The 18,090-nt window shown below is 39.0% G+C and overlaps 1 protein-coding gene and 1 long non-coding RNA gene across 3 annotated transcripts; both read right to left on the bottom strand.

Annotated features, from left to right (window-relative positions):
• Positions 1–2,839: 2,839 nt before the first annotated feature.
• Positions 2,840–3,814, bottom strand: LOC146703398 (uncharacterized). Its single transcript, XR_014921994.1, has 3 exons — positions 3,528–3,814; positions 3,304–3,393; positions 2,840–3,226 (listed from the first exon to the last, which is right to left on the bottom strand). It is a non-coding gene; the product is annotated as an uncharacterized LOC146703398 (long non-coding RNA).
• Positions 3,815–5,687: 1,873 nt separating this feature from the next.
• Positions 5,688–17,054, bottom strand: sncgb (synuclein, gamma b (breast cancer-specific protein 1)). Of its 2 annotated transcripts, XM_085466598.1 has the most exons (6): positions 16,677–17,054; positions 13,011–13,052; positions 10,998–11,125; positions 10,136–10,153; positions 9,318–9,359; positions 5,688–8,079 (listed from the first exon to the last, which is right to left on the bottom strand). In XM_085466598.1, exons 1-6 carry the CDS (start codon positions 16,795–16,797, stop codon positions 8,071–8,073), a joined length of 360 nt encoding a protein of 119 aa, XP_085322724.1. In that variant the 5' UTR covers positions 16,798–17,054; the 3' UTR covers positions 5,688–8,070. The 2 variants fall into 2 exon arrangements, with proteins under 2 accessions (XP_085322724.1, XP_085322723.1); XM_085466597.1 differs by lacking the exon at positions 10,136–10,153 and having other exon boundaries at positions 16,677–16,862.
• Positions 17,055–18,090: the final 1,036 nt, after the last annotated feature.

The following is an 18,090-nucleotide window of genomic DNA, read 5'->3' on the forward strand; positions in this document are numbered from 1 at the left end:
ACAAACACAACACACACAGACACTCACACTTTCCGTCCTATTGGAACATTCAGTGCTTTCCTGTATTACACAACATGCCTGAACAGTGCTCTACTGCACTTCCTTTTTCTATCAGATCATGTTTAAGTACTTTCTATTCTATTCTATTCTATTCTATTCTATTCTATCTAGTCTTATTTATAACATTGATTAGGTTTATATCACATGATGAATGAATGCATGAATGAAAACGTCTGGAGACAAGTTTTGTTTTACCCTTTAATCCTTGAACAACAGTAAGTTAAGATAATTGTCTCCGCTGCTCTCCTAAGGCGTGGCAGCTCAGATGCAAATCCTTCCAAATGTCTTCTGTACACCCAGAGTACAATGTCCGTCTTCTTTTCAGATCTTTTAAATATCTCAAAAAGTGACAGAAAAAGGCAGGAATGTGTTACCCACACAGGGGTACATGGTGATGCCAGTAAAGCAGTTTCAGAGTTTCTCCAGAGTCTCCGGGCTGTTGTTTGTTATTACAGTTTGACACACACAGTCAGTATAAGTTACAAACGAAATTAAAAAATTACAAAGTCATTGCTCTCATCTAATAAAATGTCCAGCTCAAAAAAACTCTATTATGATTTAGTTTGCTTTTTGTATTAAATTTGATGATGAGATTTACTTTATTTGTTGGCCTTATGAAGTTGCTGCCAAGTTTGAGTTTGTTGGCCATTTGTGTAGGTTTGGATTTGGGGTGAACTTTTCTATAGCAGCTCTGCAGCTGTCTCCAAAACAAAAACGTTTGGATTTTCATTCATAGCTTCAGTTTGAGTCATTTCCTTTCCACATCTGTTGTTGCTTTTGGGTAGTCAAAACAATGACCAGACATCTAAAAGTAAAGCATAAAACAAAATCATTGTTTATATGAAATTTTATGCAACTGATACATGCTTACATGTGTGTGTGTGTGTGTGTGTGTGTGTGTGTGTGTGTGTGATGTGGGGAAGTACCTGGTGTTTTTTTCTTGCACAGGCAAATTCAGGCTCTAGAGTCCCGCTCATGATTCTTTGACGTCACCACCCAATAGAATTCATTGTAAGTTTCACTTGTTATTGGTACAAAATAAATTGAACTTTAACTGTTTTTTGTGTCAGAAAATGTTTCAGGTTGTTTCAGTTCATGCTGAGAATAAAGAAAAACTTTACTAAACTCTAAGCTTTTACAGAAAACAGTTTAGTTGTAACTTTCAGCCTTTCCTGTTGTTTCATCTTATATAAAGCTTCTCCCCAACAAACCATCCTACTTTGGCAAAACGTCCTACCATAAGTATGCACATTTCTGCTGTCACAGAGTAATTCCAGCACAAATGTAAGTAGGTATGACGGTTTGCCACTTAACTTTACCCATCAGAGTACGCTTGTAGCTCATATTCATAAAGCCTGGACGGTTTGGCACTTAATTTTACCCATCAGAGTATGTTTCTAGCTCTTATTAACAAAGGTAGGATGATTTGTCACTTAATTTTGTGTCGTGCGCATGCGCAGAAACAACGGGTAGGATGGATTCCCAGAACACCGTATCCTAAAATTAAAAAAATATATTATTTGGATAGTATTGTGTCTTTGTTTGGTTTAAGAAATTAGAAGATGTCAAGAAATTTATTCTAAAAGACATTTCTTCAGCTGAGAGTCTGAAAGGTAGAAACACACTGTAGTTTTTACTTGCAAGGGCGGTCACAGAGCGCTCACACAAGAGTGGGGGCCCTGTGATGTGCGCGCTCTGTTCTTGCACTTGTCTTTATTCAGATACAAAAATAATACAACAGTGAATACGTCTATTCATAGACAGAGGAATGTTAGTGCGTATGTATGTGTGTATGCAGGTGTATGTGTGTGTGTGATTCTGAAGGACGCGGCCCCTCTTCTTGTTAGGGAGCGCAGATAAAAGTGTCCAGCTCTCCTCTTCCTGGTAGGAGTGAAACTGCTTGTTCAGCTATTATCGCTGTGGGAAAGAATTTATAAAACAGAAACAAGTCTTGTAGTGGACAACAGTCTAAGTCATAAAAAGGTCATCATGCAGTATTCTATCACATGTAAACTTATATCATTAAAAGCTTATACTGACTACTAAGTACAATTTTCCATTGACAGAAGACAACCAGTCAAAAAGCCACTGCTCTTAGTCCAGCCTCTAAACTGCTGTCATTATAATTTAATTTTATTGGTTGTTTTGAAATTTCATTATATGGAAGCTCCTTTTCCATTAAGTCAACATGTATCCCTCATATACAAAAAATTTCAAGAGAAGGATGTTGGAGCTTCTCTGTATCCAGACAGAAAAATCCATCTGGAGTATCTAAAACACTCTGAAACCTGCACTTTTAACCCTCGCAGATTACTTATAACAAGTATGACTGAAAATAAGGAAAAGAAGGAAATGTTTTTTTTTAAACGTTTTAATTTCCAAATTTATTTTGAACAGGTGCAGTGAAGCAAACAAAAAGTAAAAATTTCCAAGCACAGTAAATCAAATGTTTACACATATTATCTTGTCAATTCAAAGAAACCCCCCCCCCCCCCCCCCCCCCCCCCACACACACACACAAAACTGCAAGCATGCTTGACAACAAACAGCAGTTCTGATTTACACTCTACAGATAAGGTTTGATGACATAATATTTCATTATATGTGAGCTGTAGAAGGGTGGTGCTTTTTAGAGGCAAATCACGACAACAGTTGCTTCAGGACAATTTATATTGTAAGGTGAAGACCTTGCAATAACACAGAGAAAACCCCAACAATCACATGACAACCAATGAGCAAGGTTGTAGTATTTTCGTTGTTACTTTTTTAATGTCAACTCTTTCATTTTTTCATTTAGGTCTTCTGTTTTTTGATCTTCTTGCTTTACGTTAATTTTGACTTTTTCTCTGAACCATGTGAGAAATTCACCCCTTTTCTCATTTGAAACATGTATCACACATTCTCCATTGCTGTGTAACATTATGGTGCTTTTGTCTGTGTCATATTTGTAAGTGATTATTTTTTCAGTTTCATCACCAAACTCCTCTTTTATCCAGTTTCTCCATTTTTCTGGATCTTTAGTATAAAACTGGTATTTATCATCTCTCGATTTTCTTTGATTTACAAACAGCTGTTCAGGTCTGCGCGCTCTTTCTTCCTCTCTGAATTTCTTTTTTTCACGGTCTGTTGCGCTTTTATTGGGATAGTCATATTGTTGAGGAGTCATCTAAAAGAAAAGATAAAAATTGCATGAGCACATTTATTTTACGCCATATCCTCAGAAATCTTGTATTCAGTGCTCACAGTTCCACTGGTGTTTCTTGTGTTTTCTGCCATTTCTTTGAATCAGTTAACTTGGTTTGAAGAAGAGTCGACTGATCCCACAGCGGCTTCCTGAGTGCAAAGGCAAACCTTAATCATTTGTACCAGATATCATATGTTCTGTTATTCAATCTAAGCTGCACGCAAGTCATAAAAACCATTGCCAAAACAAACAAACAAAACATGAATGAATAACAGTAAATTACCTGAGCTTGCACATCCTGGTGTCTTAAAGTCTAAATAAATCTGTTTCCAATTAAAATTTTGCTGGTTGAAAAGCTAGTATTAATAATTTGTTTTCCAACCCTGTTTACCTTTTCCCTCATAATGATGCCCGTGGTTACACATTTACTGTTTTCAGGTGTTCCCACGGTAAACTTTCAAATTCAGGTTTTTTTTAATCCTCTATTATTTTTAGGTTATGATGTCATTAAAGTGTTTCTGAGTATAAAATAAACAAACGGAGAGTTAAAGACATATAAAAGGATCTGTTACTTACTCAGTCTACTGCTTCAGGCAGAGTCTGTGATTTTGCTGTTTCTCGAGCGTAGTCCAAGAGAAAAGACCTGCTGACGGCTTCTTTTCCCCTTTTATACTTTCTCCCTTTTTTTTATTTATTTAATTTTTACAAACAGCCAATCATAGAGCAGAATCAGTGTTCACCAGGGACTGCAAATAAATACAAAGAAATGTGTTTCTGTAAAACAAGTTAATCTTCACCTTCATACAGTTTAACCAAACACACACACACACATTAAAGTTTATTGAGTATTTTTTGCCTGCTAGCTGTAGCATGTTTAATACTAGAGGAGGTTGCCATGGTGAAGTGGGAGGAGTTTTCTTCATATTACATTGAGATGTTTGCGCTGTACAGGGTGTAAGATGACCTGAGGGATGGACTGAAGAGCCAAAAAGGAAGTTTAAACCACCATCCTCAACTGTTTGGACCAATCATGTTAGCATTCTGTTTTTATGACACATCAAAGTATTTACTGCCGGGATGTGGTGCTCTTTTCTTCGTTTGGGTCTCCTGAGCAAAGGAAGAGACATGGAGTCGTTTTGAATCAATAAAAGCAACCAGGCAGTGTGAGCACTGCTGCTAGATAGACTTATTCTGCTGTACTTTAGTACTTAAAACCCTTTGTACATCGTGCCTCATCTACCCTGATTCACATAATCACTTTTTTTTCAATGCATAAGCGCTTTCTATCTAAAATTCACACACATTCTCTCTACAATATATCAGAGAGCAACTTGGAGTTTATTGCTTGCCCATGGTGTTCATTAGGTGCACACTCATTGTTAGGTTCTATTCAATGATGTGAATAAGGGTGGCATGTTGGTGCAGTGCTTAGCAGTGTCCCTTCACAGGAATGTGGAATTAAGTGAATGTGGCTGTAGGATAAAATGCTTTGGATGGTTACCAGGATGAGAAAAGCTCTACACAAGAGTCAGTTCATGCATTTAACACTTCTAGGGCTGGACTTATGTATTCCATTATTATCAGGATGTCCTAAAAACTCCATAAAAAAATCTTTATTTGATCCAAGGGTTCTGATGAGGACTAAAAAAAGAGCATACTTTGCCCACACTGGCTTCATTGTCCCTGTTAAATACAGAATTGGATTTAAAATCCTTCTTGTCACACACAAGGTCTTGTATAATTAGGTCCCATCTTATTTTAAAGACTTCATAGCACTGTATCATCCCACTTCTCTCTCAGACTGTGTGTTTTGTCCCTATAGTATTTAAATGTAAAATGGGAGGCAGAGCAACTCTTGGAGCAGAGCAGCTTCTAGTTTGGATCAGGTGGCCCCAAATCCTCACTCAGGTGGCCCAGGGGCTTCCCATGATGCACTGAGTGTTTCTTCTTCACTCACCTTTACACATTTCTCTTCCACAGCATGTTTTTATCCTGTCTTCCTCCTCTAACCTCAACCAGCAGCAGATGGCTGTCTCTCTCTCTCTCAGCCTGATTCTACTAGAAGTTTCTTTCTTTTAAAAGGGCGTTTTTCTTTTCTTCGATTCCGCTTCCTGAAGAGCAGTTGTCTAAGCATTTCACTGCATATCGTACGGTGTATGACTGTGTATGTGACAAATAAAATTTGAATTTGAATTTGAATTTAATTTGATTTTCTATGCCAAACCGTTGCTCATAGCAGAGCATCTGACTGTTGGGCTTTTTCTGTTTTGTCTGTTTAACTGAAGGATTCTGGCAAATATAAAGCAACTTGAGGCAACTGTTATTATGAGTCAACGCTATGTAAATAAAATTGAATTGAACAGAAAAATTCCCGTGGCCTCGACTGCAAGATCAAAATTAATAAAACTTTTTAAATTCTTCAAACAAAACTTGACACTGTAGCTGGATTTCAACAAAACCTTTTTAATTTCATTGGTACTGTTTAAAAAAATCAGCGAGTCTGCTTTGATGCCAACTTAAACTTGGTGTGTGAACCGTGTTTGTGTATTTGTGGAGGGATTCGTGGTTGTGTGTGTTTTTTAGTGTGTACTGTGATGTACACGTGTGTGTGGGAATGTGAAATTACTTGATAAGGCAACATGCAGTCATCAGTTTCCATTGGCCTCAAAGTAAGAACACACAAACCAGGTCCAGACACAAACACACACACACATTTTGCTGGCTGAATCCGTTCTGTGTTAGCAAACACACACGTCCACTCTCACATACAGTACATGTAGACACACAGTTTTGCAGGGCAAGCAAGCTGTGAAACGTGTCAGAACACTGAGTGACAGCAGAAAGAAACGATCTGATTGGTTGAGACAGTTGAGGGGTGGGAGCTTCACAACAGTCAGATTTAGATTGTGTGAAATAAAAACCATCCTAAAAGCTACTACATATCCCAGAATTCAAGCTGTGCACAGAACTACACATAAAGCTGGTCTAATTTTTAAACCCAAACCTTCATTATGCTCTTTTAAAGATGAATTAATAAGAATAAGAATATTTTCAACTGCAATACAAACAACTGACAAATGTCCCATCTGCTTGTTTCTCTCGATGGTTTGCCAAACAGTGTTACAGAGACTAAAAAGCAGCTACACAATAGCAGAAAGTGATCTTATTTTCTCCTTGAATAGTTATTTTGAACATTTTTCACACTATCCAGCACAGATTTCTTTATGAGAATTACTCTTGAAGAAGTCACGTGTCAGGCTTTTGTGATGTCTTCCAACTCGGGACTACCTGGAGGAAATTTCTTTTAATTTGGCACAATCATTCACTTTAAGTCAAGGAAGAACTGCAGCTCATTTAAGAGTCAAAGGTAAAATTCACAATCACCATACAAAACTTGTTTCTGGCATTAACTAAATAACTCATTTAATAACTACTAATTAAATAACTTCTATCAAAGTTTTACACAAATGTGAAGCAGAATTAAATAATGAAGGTGTGATACTTGACAAAAGCTCTTTTTTAGTTGTAGTGAAACACTATAAGTGAGGGATAAATATAACCGCAAGGTAACAATTCTAGTTATTTTTTTCTCTGTATGTAGCTTTCTTTCGAAGTTGCTGAATTTTCTGCAGATCAATCAATTTTAAATACAGTTCTGTGTTTCTGAAACAATGCCAGTCAGCTTCTTTAGTGCTAAAAGTTGTTCACATATGAAGTCATTGTTACAATGGATGTTGCTGAGGTCTGAACTGCTTTGGAAAAAGGACATTCTCGAATTTTAAACTAAAATTATTATTATTACTTTTATTTTTGCGGGGAAACTTCCCTCTCAGTCAAATCTGATTAAACCTAAATCCTTAACTTAAGTAGTTCAAAGTAATAAGAGCTTTCTTCTCATTAAGTCTGCTTTCTCACACCTCAAATATTTAAATGTTATAGGAGTTTCTTTTAAAATGTTGCCTTTGCTTTCTCATGCATCACATGAACACATTTCAAGCTGCTGCTCTGACAGATGAATATTGTCTATTGCTTCCACTGTATTAACCCTAAACACTGAGTAGAAACACACACTAAGCCATTCAAAGCAACACAGAACAGCTGCTACTCTAGATTTAACAACACGTTACGAGTCATTCTACACATCTGTTCATGCAGTCTACTCTAACTACTTCACATGTAACTTCAACATCATCAAAGCACATTTTCCTGCACAAGCCTCTGGAGATTTGTTCTATACAGCAGCAGCTACACATGCACACACATACACGAGCTAACACTGGTACACAGACGCACTGACTGCAGCTCATCCACCCTCTCATGTCTTGCCTCAGTCGCACACTGTGTTATTGTTCGCACCCAGAATCGTATTTCCCCCAACTGTGACTCATTCGCCCAAAGTGCGAGTCAGTGCCGTAACGGCATGTACTGTATGTGAGTGTTTCATGTGTGTGCCGAATGTTGGTGTGTTTCTTTTTTGTGTGTTTGCGTGTGAGATTTTACTATGGGTTCATGTGGCAGAGCAACAACACCAGGATCATATCAGGACACCACTAACACACAGATGAGGCGGGGGTACGAAAGCTTCAGGCTGCTTTAAATTAGAGGGGAGGAAAGATGGCGGTGAGGACCACAGGGGGAGGCACCGGGGAGTGACGAGACTGAGCGGGGAGAGAGGGGCGGTTGTGCAGCATCCGGAAGAGTCTGTATTAGTTGATTTTGGTTCCGTAAAGTCACAAAAAAATATTGTTGAAGATCTGGAGTCTGGTACAGCGAGGCAAAGGGGGAGGCGAGGGGCAGGTGGAGAGCACGGGAGGGCCTGAAGATGACTAGTATCCCTGGAAGGGAGGAAAGAAGAAAAACATAAAAACACAAATATCAACAGTGGAAGACATTTTTTATATGTATAACAGTAAAAAACATCAAGCATATGTTAAAGATCATAAAGCAGTATTCCTCTTTTTGCTACTTAAAATTTCCATACAATCATATTTTAGATGATTCGATTTAGAGTTTTGCATTCATAGTTCAACATGAAACCAGCGGCTTCAAGCATTTTTCTGCTTGTGACCTCTTACTTTAAAAAGGCAGCCAGAAATCCTCATCATATCTGTGCAATCGCTGATTTGTTCACAGCAACACCAAACAACTTCCTTTTAAGATGTCCCACCTGGTTTCAGTGTTTTGCTGTCATTATAAACTTGCGTGCTTCTCTTTTTCTGCTAATCCGGTTTGTGTTTATTTAGGCCTTGGATTCTGGAGACTGGTACACAGATTCTTTAGGTTAGATTTTATTATTGTCTAAATTATGGTTTTACTCAATTTACAAATGCATTTTGCTTGGATGTTTGATCTTTACTAAATTACTAAACTGACGCACAGTAGCAGCTTGATCCTTGATAGTATAGGATATGCAACGTGATACTGAAACTTACTCTAGTGTATTTAAAATGAGAATGGATTCCAACTGATCTGCCTATCCATGCATTTTAAGAACTGAAAATACATTTTAAAATAATTGTATGTGTCTTAAAGCCTGGAGATGTGTACAGTAAAAACCTGTATAAACTAATTAATCTGTAAGTTGTACAGTTTTGTTTTGAAATCTAGAAGCCTGAAATCTGCTTTGTCTAACTTCTATAGCTCATCTCTTCTCAACACTAGCAGCTCCACATTAGTTACCACTAGAAGAATCATAGACTGTATATAAAAGATCAATGTGACCAATATGAAATTATCCAAATTCGGCCATTACTCTTTGTGTTTTGAAAGTAAATGTGAGAAGAGAGGAGATGATCAGGCTGAGAAATGCAGGGACACTGTTAGTTATTAGCAACTTGTAAATCACAATGAATGCCCACCTTCAAGCATACAGTGCTTTATTGTCTGTTTGACTCTAACTGGGATAAAACTAACATCATGTTGGAAAAAAACGAAGATATGTTGAGTCTCACCGGGATCATGGAAACTGGAAACTGGAAAGAAAGTCCTCTGTATAACAAAGGTGTATGTGACCGCTTTTAATGTATGTGTTTTTAATAAAATACATGAAATAAAAGAAATTGTTTCATCTTACCTCTCCTCCTTCCCCGCCCTGCTGCATTCCTCCATATTCTCCCTGTGGGAGGAGAAGACGTTAATGTGGATGGATTATAAACACGAGAGAGGTGGCGTGAATATTTCAGCAAGGATCAAAGAATGAACTGATGGCACCTCTAATTCAATAAAGCAGTTACAATATTTCCAAAAAGCATGCAGTGCCATTGAAAGAGCTCTTATCATCATGCGCAAGATTTTTCAGGAAAGGGAGAGTCAGTTAATTAATTATAGCTTTCTAAGATGTCAGAGGAACACTTTTGCCTACAGGCTTCTGATGCACAGGCCTTACAGGGAAGCAGTTCAGAGCATGCCATAAGAATATTCACTGCCTTGTCTGATGTTCTATAGATGTGGCTTAATGTTGCATAGACAAGCTACACGGTTAGAAATGAATTTTAGTATCACTGGAGCCTAAAGTACGCAACTTAGTGAGCATGAGAGGAAAATGTCTCAAATATTCAGAGGAAGAAGTCACAAAGTTATTTTTTATGTTGTATTACAACTTGGATTTTTCCTGGAAGCATGAAGGGTTTAATCCAAAGCCCCAAATGATGCAGGAATAAATTCAGGAAGCCTTACAGAAGCTTCTGTTCCTTCCCTTTCCTCCTGAAGCTCACTGAGTTTGTTGTACACTATTAACTAATGTTCACGCAATCCAATACAAAAGGGTTTCTACAGATTGTGTACACCTAACAGACTGTTAGCATCATGCACAGTATCCCCCCCCCCCCGCTTTCCTAACCCTCCCGATTTCTTTATGACCTATGACCCCAAAATGTTCTGTCCAACTGGCACCTCGTATACAGGCTCCTCCTATCAGGGAAACAAAAATGAGACACAAACAGCACAAACAACAAAATGTGAGAACAGTAACACACAAAAACAAAGCACAAGAAAAAAAAGCACTGGCACAAAATTATAACAAAAGAACAGCACACAAAACACACGACAATAAAGACATGCAGAAAAGACACAAATGTTAAATGCAAGAACATCTAACATCTGACAGAGAGTTCAACGTATAAGAGCAGAAGGAGGACGATCAGTTTCAAGAGCTCCAAATGACATTAGAGTGGTAATTCAAAATTTTCTTATACAAGTTGTAATACAAGTTTTTTGCAAATGTGTCACAGTTATATGTATTTTATTATTTCTTTGCTTAAAAAACAAGCAAACAACACAGTGATGACATAAATAATAATTGAATCCGTAAATATTAAGTTTAAAAATGTACAATTTTTTCAGGCTGTGGAAAACTGGACAGACAGAAAAATCCTCTCACAAGCAGATGGAGCCACAATGACCTTAATTTACTCAGAGCAAATAAATGTAATTAAAGTTTCTCAACAGAGTGCTGCAGTAAAGAAATTGGATTTCTTTGGTGTCCTGCAGTTGTTTGATGTGAGTTCAGGGGAAATGGCTCCATCTAGTGTTCAACCTCAAACTAGCATTAAAGATCAGTTTCAGGCACAATTTAACTTAAATGTGCAGCTGACACTTTGTTCAGCTCAATCAACCCCCGATCCCGTTTTAAAAATGAAGTTTTCAGCATTGTTACTGCATGAGAACTCTGGTTCCCTTCTAGAGCTGCAAAGATGCTAATGAGGTAAACCTATGAAGAGTGTTGGTGCGACCCACAGTAACCATGGTAACTAACCTGGTTGACCAGCCCGGTTGATGCAGCAACGTTCTCGACTCCCTCCACACCCGCCTGCGCCACCTCGTTGGCTCCTGCAACCGCTGTTTCTCCGACAATGTTGGCCTGATCCACGGTCCTGTTGGCCACTGAGACGTGGAGAGCGAAAGAGGGTTAGTGTGTAAACTGCACTGTGAGAAAACAGTCCTGATTTTCACCTCAATGTGAAAATCTGTGCAAAGCTCTTTCCAGGACTTTGAAAAGATCAGATGGGGATGGGACAGGAAATCAGAACATTTGATCAGGAAAAGTGGTATGCAGTGTAGACAACATATTCAGATTAGTGTGTAACCATCTGCCCTCATACAGGTGTATTACCTGCCAAGTAGAACTGTAAATAAATATTTACACCTTTTTTCTCAAGTAAAATTCATAACCCTGCTAAAGTAACCTAAGAGTACAAAGGTTTTAGCAATTAAAGTACCTAAAGTAAAAGTACTCATTCTACAGTGTTGCTTGAAAATAGTTCATTATTCTCTAATGATTCATTAATGTGTGTTGTAAGCTATACAATAAAATACATTATATCACATAACGTAGCTTTTTATTTCAAGTACTGCAGAGTAGAAGTAGATGGTATCATAACAAAGAAGTACTTAAAGGATAAGCTTGTACGTCACTTGAGTGATGTGAATGTATTTTCCAGTACTATTTATGCTATAATCCTATTGATGCTTTCATCTAAGAGTGTTGGGCATGAACAGTAGTCTACCACAGTGACCCTAACTTTAGTGTGGAGTAGGCTTGGGCAGTGCCACCTCATGGCCCCCCCTATGGAGACACCCCTGAAACTAAGTTGATACATTGGCCTCATCACAGAAGAGCCTTTTCACATATATAATTTGCTAAACCAGAAAGATAGTGTTATTCACTTTTATTTTCTTTATAAAAAGCAAAGTTTAAAAACATCTTGAAACCTGAAGTTTGTCTTTCACACACAAATGACGCTGTATAAGAGGGTCCAGAGCAAACAACATCAGCCTGCTCAGTGGAGGACAAAGTGAAGTCTCCAGATCCTTTAGCACAACTGTAATGTCATTATTTAAAGTAATATTAAAAGTAACAGCACTAAACATTAAAATCCTTCGGTAAACATCTTATTTACTTTTTCTATATGACAGTTAAAGCTTTATGCAGCTCTGTTATTATCTGTATGGATTCGAATAAAATCAGGATTTTTCTTATTTCTACTTGGCCATAGTATTATTTTAGTAATAAGCAATGAACCACATTTGGGTCACCTGGAAGAGGACACCTGGTATTTAAACACATTTCTGATGATTGTACCTCTAAACGTGTATCCAATGAACAGTTTATTTGTACATACTGCTCTTATTTGATTTATACCAAAATTCAATATTTATGCTTTTCATATCTTAAATTTCTAGATACAAAAAAGAAGTAATTTGAGAAATCAGATCAGCATCTACAGAGCATTTAAGCCTTTATCTGTTCAAAATAAAAGGTTATCATCATCATCATCATCATCATCAACATCTGCACCTGCTAGTTGCAAAATCAAATTGAGTGACACATACAGTAGGTGGCATCTGTGCTTTATCAGAAATATTTTCAAACTTTATTTATGTATTTTTTATTTTTTTCGATTTTACTAGAGAAAAAAACTTCAACAATGAAGATTAACTGACGGTTAACCATCCCACCTACCTATGTTACAAAACATACCCTTGTAGCCATCTGGGACTTTATACCATTCAAGTGTGACTAAGAGCTCCTTGTTCTAAGAACCAGAGTGTTTCAGCACAGTGCTTAAAGGTGTAGCCATGAATTCAGTGCTGAAGTATGAATATATTCGGATGTTGTTTTTGTAATAAGAGAAGGGATCATAACGAACTCTTCGGGACAGCAATCACTTCATATTCAGACAACAAACCTCTGCATTCTCCCCTCAGAGGTTTCTGTTTCTATATTTATATGATCTTAATAGTGGCTCAAACATGCAGCTTTTCTTACCTGTGTTTACTGATGACACCACTCCCTCCTTTGTCTTACTCCCTGCAGACCAAAAAGGAAAAACAGACTCATATTCATGTACATGACTCATGCATGTTTCCTGTAAAATAAAGAGACACATTTCACACGCCCTGTTTGTCCTGTCTATGGTTTCTTTCCTCAGTAAGTAAAACAGTCAAATGAAACATAAACTATATAATAGATTTGTTATTAATGAATAATGTAGGAATAAGAGCAATGAGAGTTACATTATTAATAGCCTAATAGTAGCACATTTAATACACCAGTGCATTAAATGTTGTCAGAGAAATATCATAAAATGTTGACGGCAGATATTGCTTATGTATTTTTGGACATTTCTCAGCTGCTGTTGCCCCTTTAAACTCTGACATAACATTCCCAAGAGTCTCAGCTCAGCGTGATCCATTACTGTTTCTAAAAATACATTCACAGACCTACTTTTGCTCACAGTTTTGTCAGTCTGACTGGTATGTTGTGCGCTTTCCTGCGTCCTCAAAGGGTTTTGCCTTCTTAAATTTTTTTAATAAAGTCTGGACTGTTTAAAGATCCTGTTATCTTTACCACTAGCTCTAAAAAAGCTCCTTTCACTTGGAAACATTTTATTTAATTGGAAGTCATCCTGTGAATGGGCTGCAACAGCCGCACGTCTCTGTGTGTGCCTTCCTGCTTTCCAGCCCTGTGCTCATTACAGTATGATCCCAGCAGATTAAATTGTGGTTATGTAATCTGCCAACGTTAGGGATGACAGGAGGGAAGTATCCGAGCTAAAAGATAAGAACAGTAGAAAGAGTGAGAGGAAGGTAAAAAGGAACTAATGGAGGAAAGGAAGGCTACATCTGCAGATGAGTAAACTGACTGCACTCTTTTTTATAGTCACATAGATGCAGCTGCTGCCATTTACAGTGTCCCACATCCAGTCAGCCTTGCTACCTTCTGCTTCCCTCCATCTTTCAGCACGTTCCCCGTGGTACATGAGCCACGTGCGGGGTACTGAGCAGTACTGCAGTACAGCTCATCGCAGGCTGCAGTGACACAGCTTCTTTCTCAGTCAACAGGGGGAGCCCCCCTCCCAAGTGTCACTGCACGCCGTGACTATTTCAGCTGAAGAGCTGATCTGCCTGTCACCAAACAAGCCATGCCTGTGAAAGAATACATGACTTCTGAGGAAACTTTGCTTTATGATTTATCGAGTAACTCATAAACATCTTTTTGTAATAACGCCGATTCCAGCTGAAGGTGATGCACAGGACACAGCTGATCAAATGACAAGAATAAGAACAAAAACGCAATTGTTGAAATAATCCTTGTAATAAATTATAATCCTGATTGGAGGCATGCCTGAGTACACAAAGACGGCATGGATTAGAGCGTTTGAATGCATTTTTACCCATTATGAAATGATGCGTTAAACACAGAGAAATACAGATTTTTTTCCAGAGGAGGATTTGCGCTTCAGCAATCCTGATGTGGTGAAAAATCCTGTTAACTGTGAATCCTTATGTGCTCTCAGCTAAAGAAAGATGCAATTTTACACACCTATATATAATCAACAACACGCTGTATTACCATATACATACAAATGAAAAAGGAAATTCATATTCCGTATTGCAAATACATCGTGTTAAATTTACAGGGCAGAAAAAAAAATCATGCTAATTGATTTCTTTCTAAAATAATTGCTATATATGTTGGTATATTTTCATATTATTGCAAAAATAAACACCTAGAATTTTTAGATTGTGTATTTTGGATTTTTCATGAATCTCTTTAAACAAAAGATTGTAATGAAACCATCAGTGATTACCAAAACACCGAATTAAATCTTAAAAGCAAAAATAAAGGGATTGATAAAATCACATGAAGTTAAATCTCTTAATTAAAAGTTAAAACTTAAGTTTTGGAGCTGTTTTGCGGCAGAAGCTTTTAAAAATAAATTAATAAATCACTGAGCATGTTGCTGTGTTTGTCCAGGTCTGGCCCATGTGGTGGAAAGCAGGCGTGCAAACCTTGATACTGTGTACTGACAGCCACATGCTGACGTAGGCACTCTGCTGCAGGTGGATACAGTGAAACCATTGACACTCTTCACTGATCACATCCCCTCTCCCCCTTCTGATCCTCCCCCTGTGATCTGCGTTGTTCCCTCTCTGTCTCTTGCTTCACCTTTACCCCCTTTCTCTTGCTTCCTTGAGCTTGTGACCACTGTCTACTTCCTGGAAGATCCAGGGTTTCTTTACCCAGCAAGTCTCAGCCCTCTGTCCCAATGTGTCACCTGTCTTTCTCCTCCATGAGCCACGAGACTACAAGCTCAAAGCTTTTGGTGACATAACACCCCTCCCTTCATTTTTTTACCCCCTCTTTTCTCTCTCTGTCTCTCTTTCCTGCATCCCTCCGTTCTTCCATGTCTCCCTGGGGTGGGTGTTTTGTGAGCTGTGGGGGGTGGAAGGAAGGAGCACTCACTGGGAGGCCAATCCTGCTGCTGTGACACCACAAACTAACACAAGCACACAAATGTTTTTGCGTCCAGCACAAACCGATGAGGGTAGAGCGTGCGGGAGAAGGAGGGTGGGGGTGGAGGGGTTGTGATAGAGAGAGAGAGCAAATTGCTGCAGTGCTCAAATGATCCTTGCCCTAACTCACCCCTCCCTCTCCAGCTTGTGCCGTTGACTTCCCCCTTTTTTTCATCATTATGATTAAAATTTTGTAGTTGCTGCATGACGGTCAGACAGAGCACTGACAGGATAGACAGCAGACAACGATGGAGCCCTCCACTCTGATCGTTCCTCACCCACCCTCCTTACTTTTGCACCCCCTCTGGCCTGTCCCAGGTGGTGTGAAAGCCTGCTGCTTGGGATAACCTTGAAACGTGACGCAGTGGCAGCTTGAGCTATAATTAAAGTGCAGGAAACAACAGCATCTGTGCAAAGCACCCGAGGTAAAATATAAATGAATCATTTTTCTTGGGCATTTAAAATTGTATTTCCTCTTACACTTACATCATCTTGCGTCTTGCTGTGAAATGATTCTTTTTAAGTGTTTAAATGCTTTTTATAACACTTTTCTAAATATATTTTTTTCTTTTAATTATGAATGTAAGTCAGCTCTATTCTGTAAATTTAATTTAAAAAAAATCAGATAAATTGACACTCTGGAAACCAGTCCATCACTGGACATCCCCATCCAAACTGCTTCACAGACCAGTGATTTAATATAGTCACGCTGGTCAGGTGATGAAAGCCCGAGGAAGCGGCGTCACAGAGCTCTGCAGTGACCTCCTTTCCCTCCTTTTGCTCTTCTCTTTTGCTTTTCTTTTGCTTTCCCCCCAAACATCCACTGATCACTGTCCTGCTGCAAAGCTGTAACCCTCACTGTCTTTTCCTCGCTGTTTCTCACTGTCCACCCTCTGGACCCTGCACCAGTCCTGCAGCAGTATCCCACCAGCACTCACTCCATCCCCTCCTTCCTGCCTTCTCTTCTCTTTTTCCTCCTCCTCCTCTCTCTGTTCCTCTCACAAGTCTCAGACATGGATCCCAAATCATATGATGCAAAAAGTACATGAAGTAATTCCACATATAGACCAAAAAATGAGTGCACCTCCCCCCCACAACCCTCCAAACTCTTTTTGCTGCATGATATATTACATACCTACATACATTACCCCCTCCTTGGTCTTAGCTGCTGCTTCCTCCATGCCAGCTTTGGTCTTCTCTGCGGCGGCCACCACCCCCTCCTTGGCCATGGAGAACCCCTTCATCAGTACATCCATGTTGGGCGATGAAACAGTTGGGCTCCCCTGCTCCAAATGGGCCTGGCTGGTTGGCTGGCTGGTGCTTACAGTGAGCGTGCAGAAGTGATGCTGTGAGATGTCAGAGCGTGTGGCTGGGTGAGTATGTGTAAGTGCCTGTTTCCTGGTGGCTCCTCCTCCCTTTGGTGCTCCAACAGAGGGCTGAGAGGAACACACAGCAGGGCTACAGCACTCAGACTGAGAGAAACAGGAGGGCGGATACAGCCAATATGTAAAAAGATGGGGAGAGGAGGAGGAGAGGCAGCCGGATGCTGCAGCATTTTCAAGTCATGCTGCAACCCCGCCCCTTTAGTCATCCCTCCACTCTCGTCCATCTTTTCTTCTGGTGACTCTCTCTCATGCTCAGCTCAGCCTCTGGCTATCTGGCTATCTGTTTGCATATTTTGATTGGCACGCTTTGCTCTGGGCACACCTTTGTAGATGCTGAGGCTCCATGCGCTGGTTACATAACCGACAGATCCTCTTGTCAGATCATATGCATCCTTAAATTTTGCAATGTAATCTGCAGTTGCATCACAGAGCTTGTCCCAAACATTTGCTTCCTTTGTTTTTAATTTCTTAGCAAAATGTTCTCAGTTGATACTTTATTTATATGTTTTTCTATTCTTTTTACTTATAGTATTGCTGTTTATATTAATGCTTTGCCATCAGCTCAGATTTTTTTATTTTTACCACTTGAGCTGAATCAGAATGCATTAAGAAAGACAAAGAGAGCATCTACAGCTATTTCTGTGGTTGTGATTGGAGAGAAATTGCTTTGTCATCTTCACCTGAATGAGTCACAACAGCCCCGCTCTTCCTCCTCCTCCTCCTCTTTCTGTTTCACTCAGACATGCCGATTCAGCAGTGCAGTGATTCTGAGTGACATTGATATCACAACCAGGGTTTGAAATGATCCGGAACCTTCAGCACCTTCAGTCATTAAATCTGAGGCAGGTTAAGGTAATTTTCCGTGTGCTGCTGCCTGGTGTTGCTTCCAGTGAAAACATGGAGATATACTTGCTCAGTAATAAAAACAAAAACGTCCCACGACCCGCTACACCCTCAACACATCCTTTTTTCTTCTCGTCCCTGTGATGCGTTCGCGGTGCACATGTAAAGTTGGAGTGACATGCAGTGAAACGCACAGGAGAAGAAATGTGAGATTATTTTCAAAAGTTTAGCTTTTAAATCACACATTGGATCCGTACTTGGTATTTTGCTGTTTTTGTGAAATATCCTGCAAAATAAACTGTACTTGAATAATAATTTTGT

The sequence above is a fragment of the Copadichromis virginalis genome, linkage group LG8, assembly GCF_057382275.1.
Source record: "Copadichromis virginalis isolate Kocher_CV1m ecotype Utaka linkage group LG8, C_Virginalis_male_GT1.1, whole genome shotgun sequence".
In the NCBI taxonomy this organism is placed as follows: Eukaryota; Metazoa; Chordata; class Actinopteri; order Cichliformes; family Cichlidae; genus Copadichromis; species Copadichromis virginalis.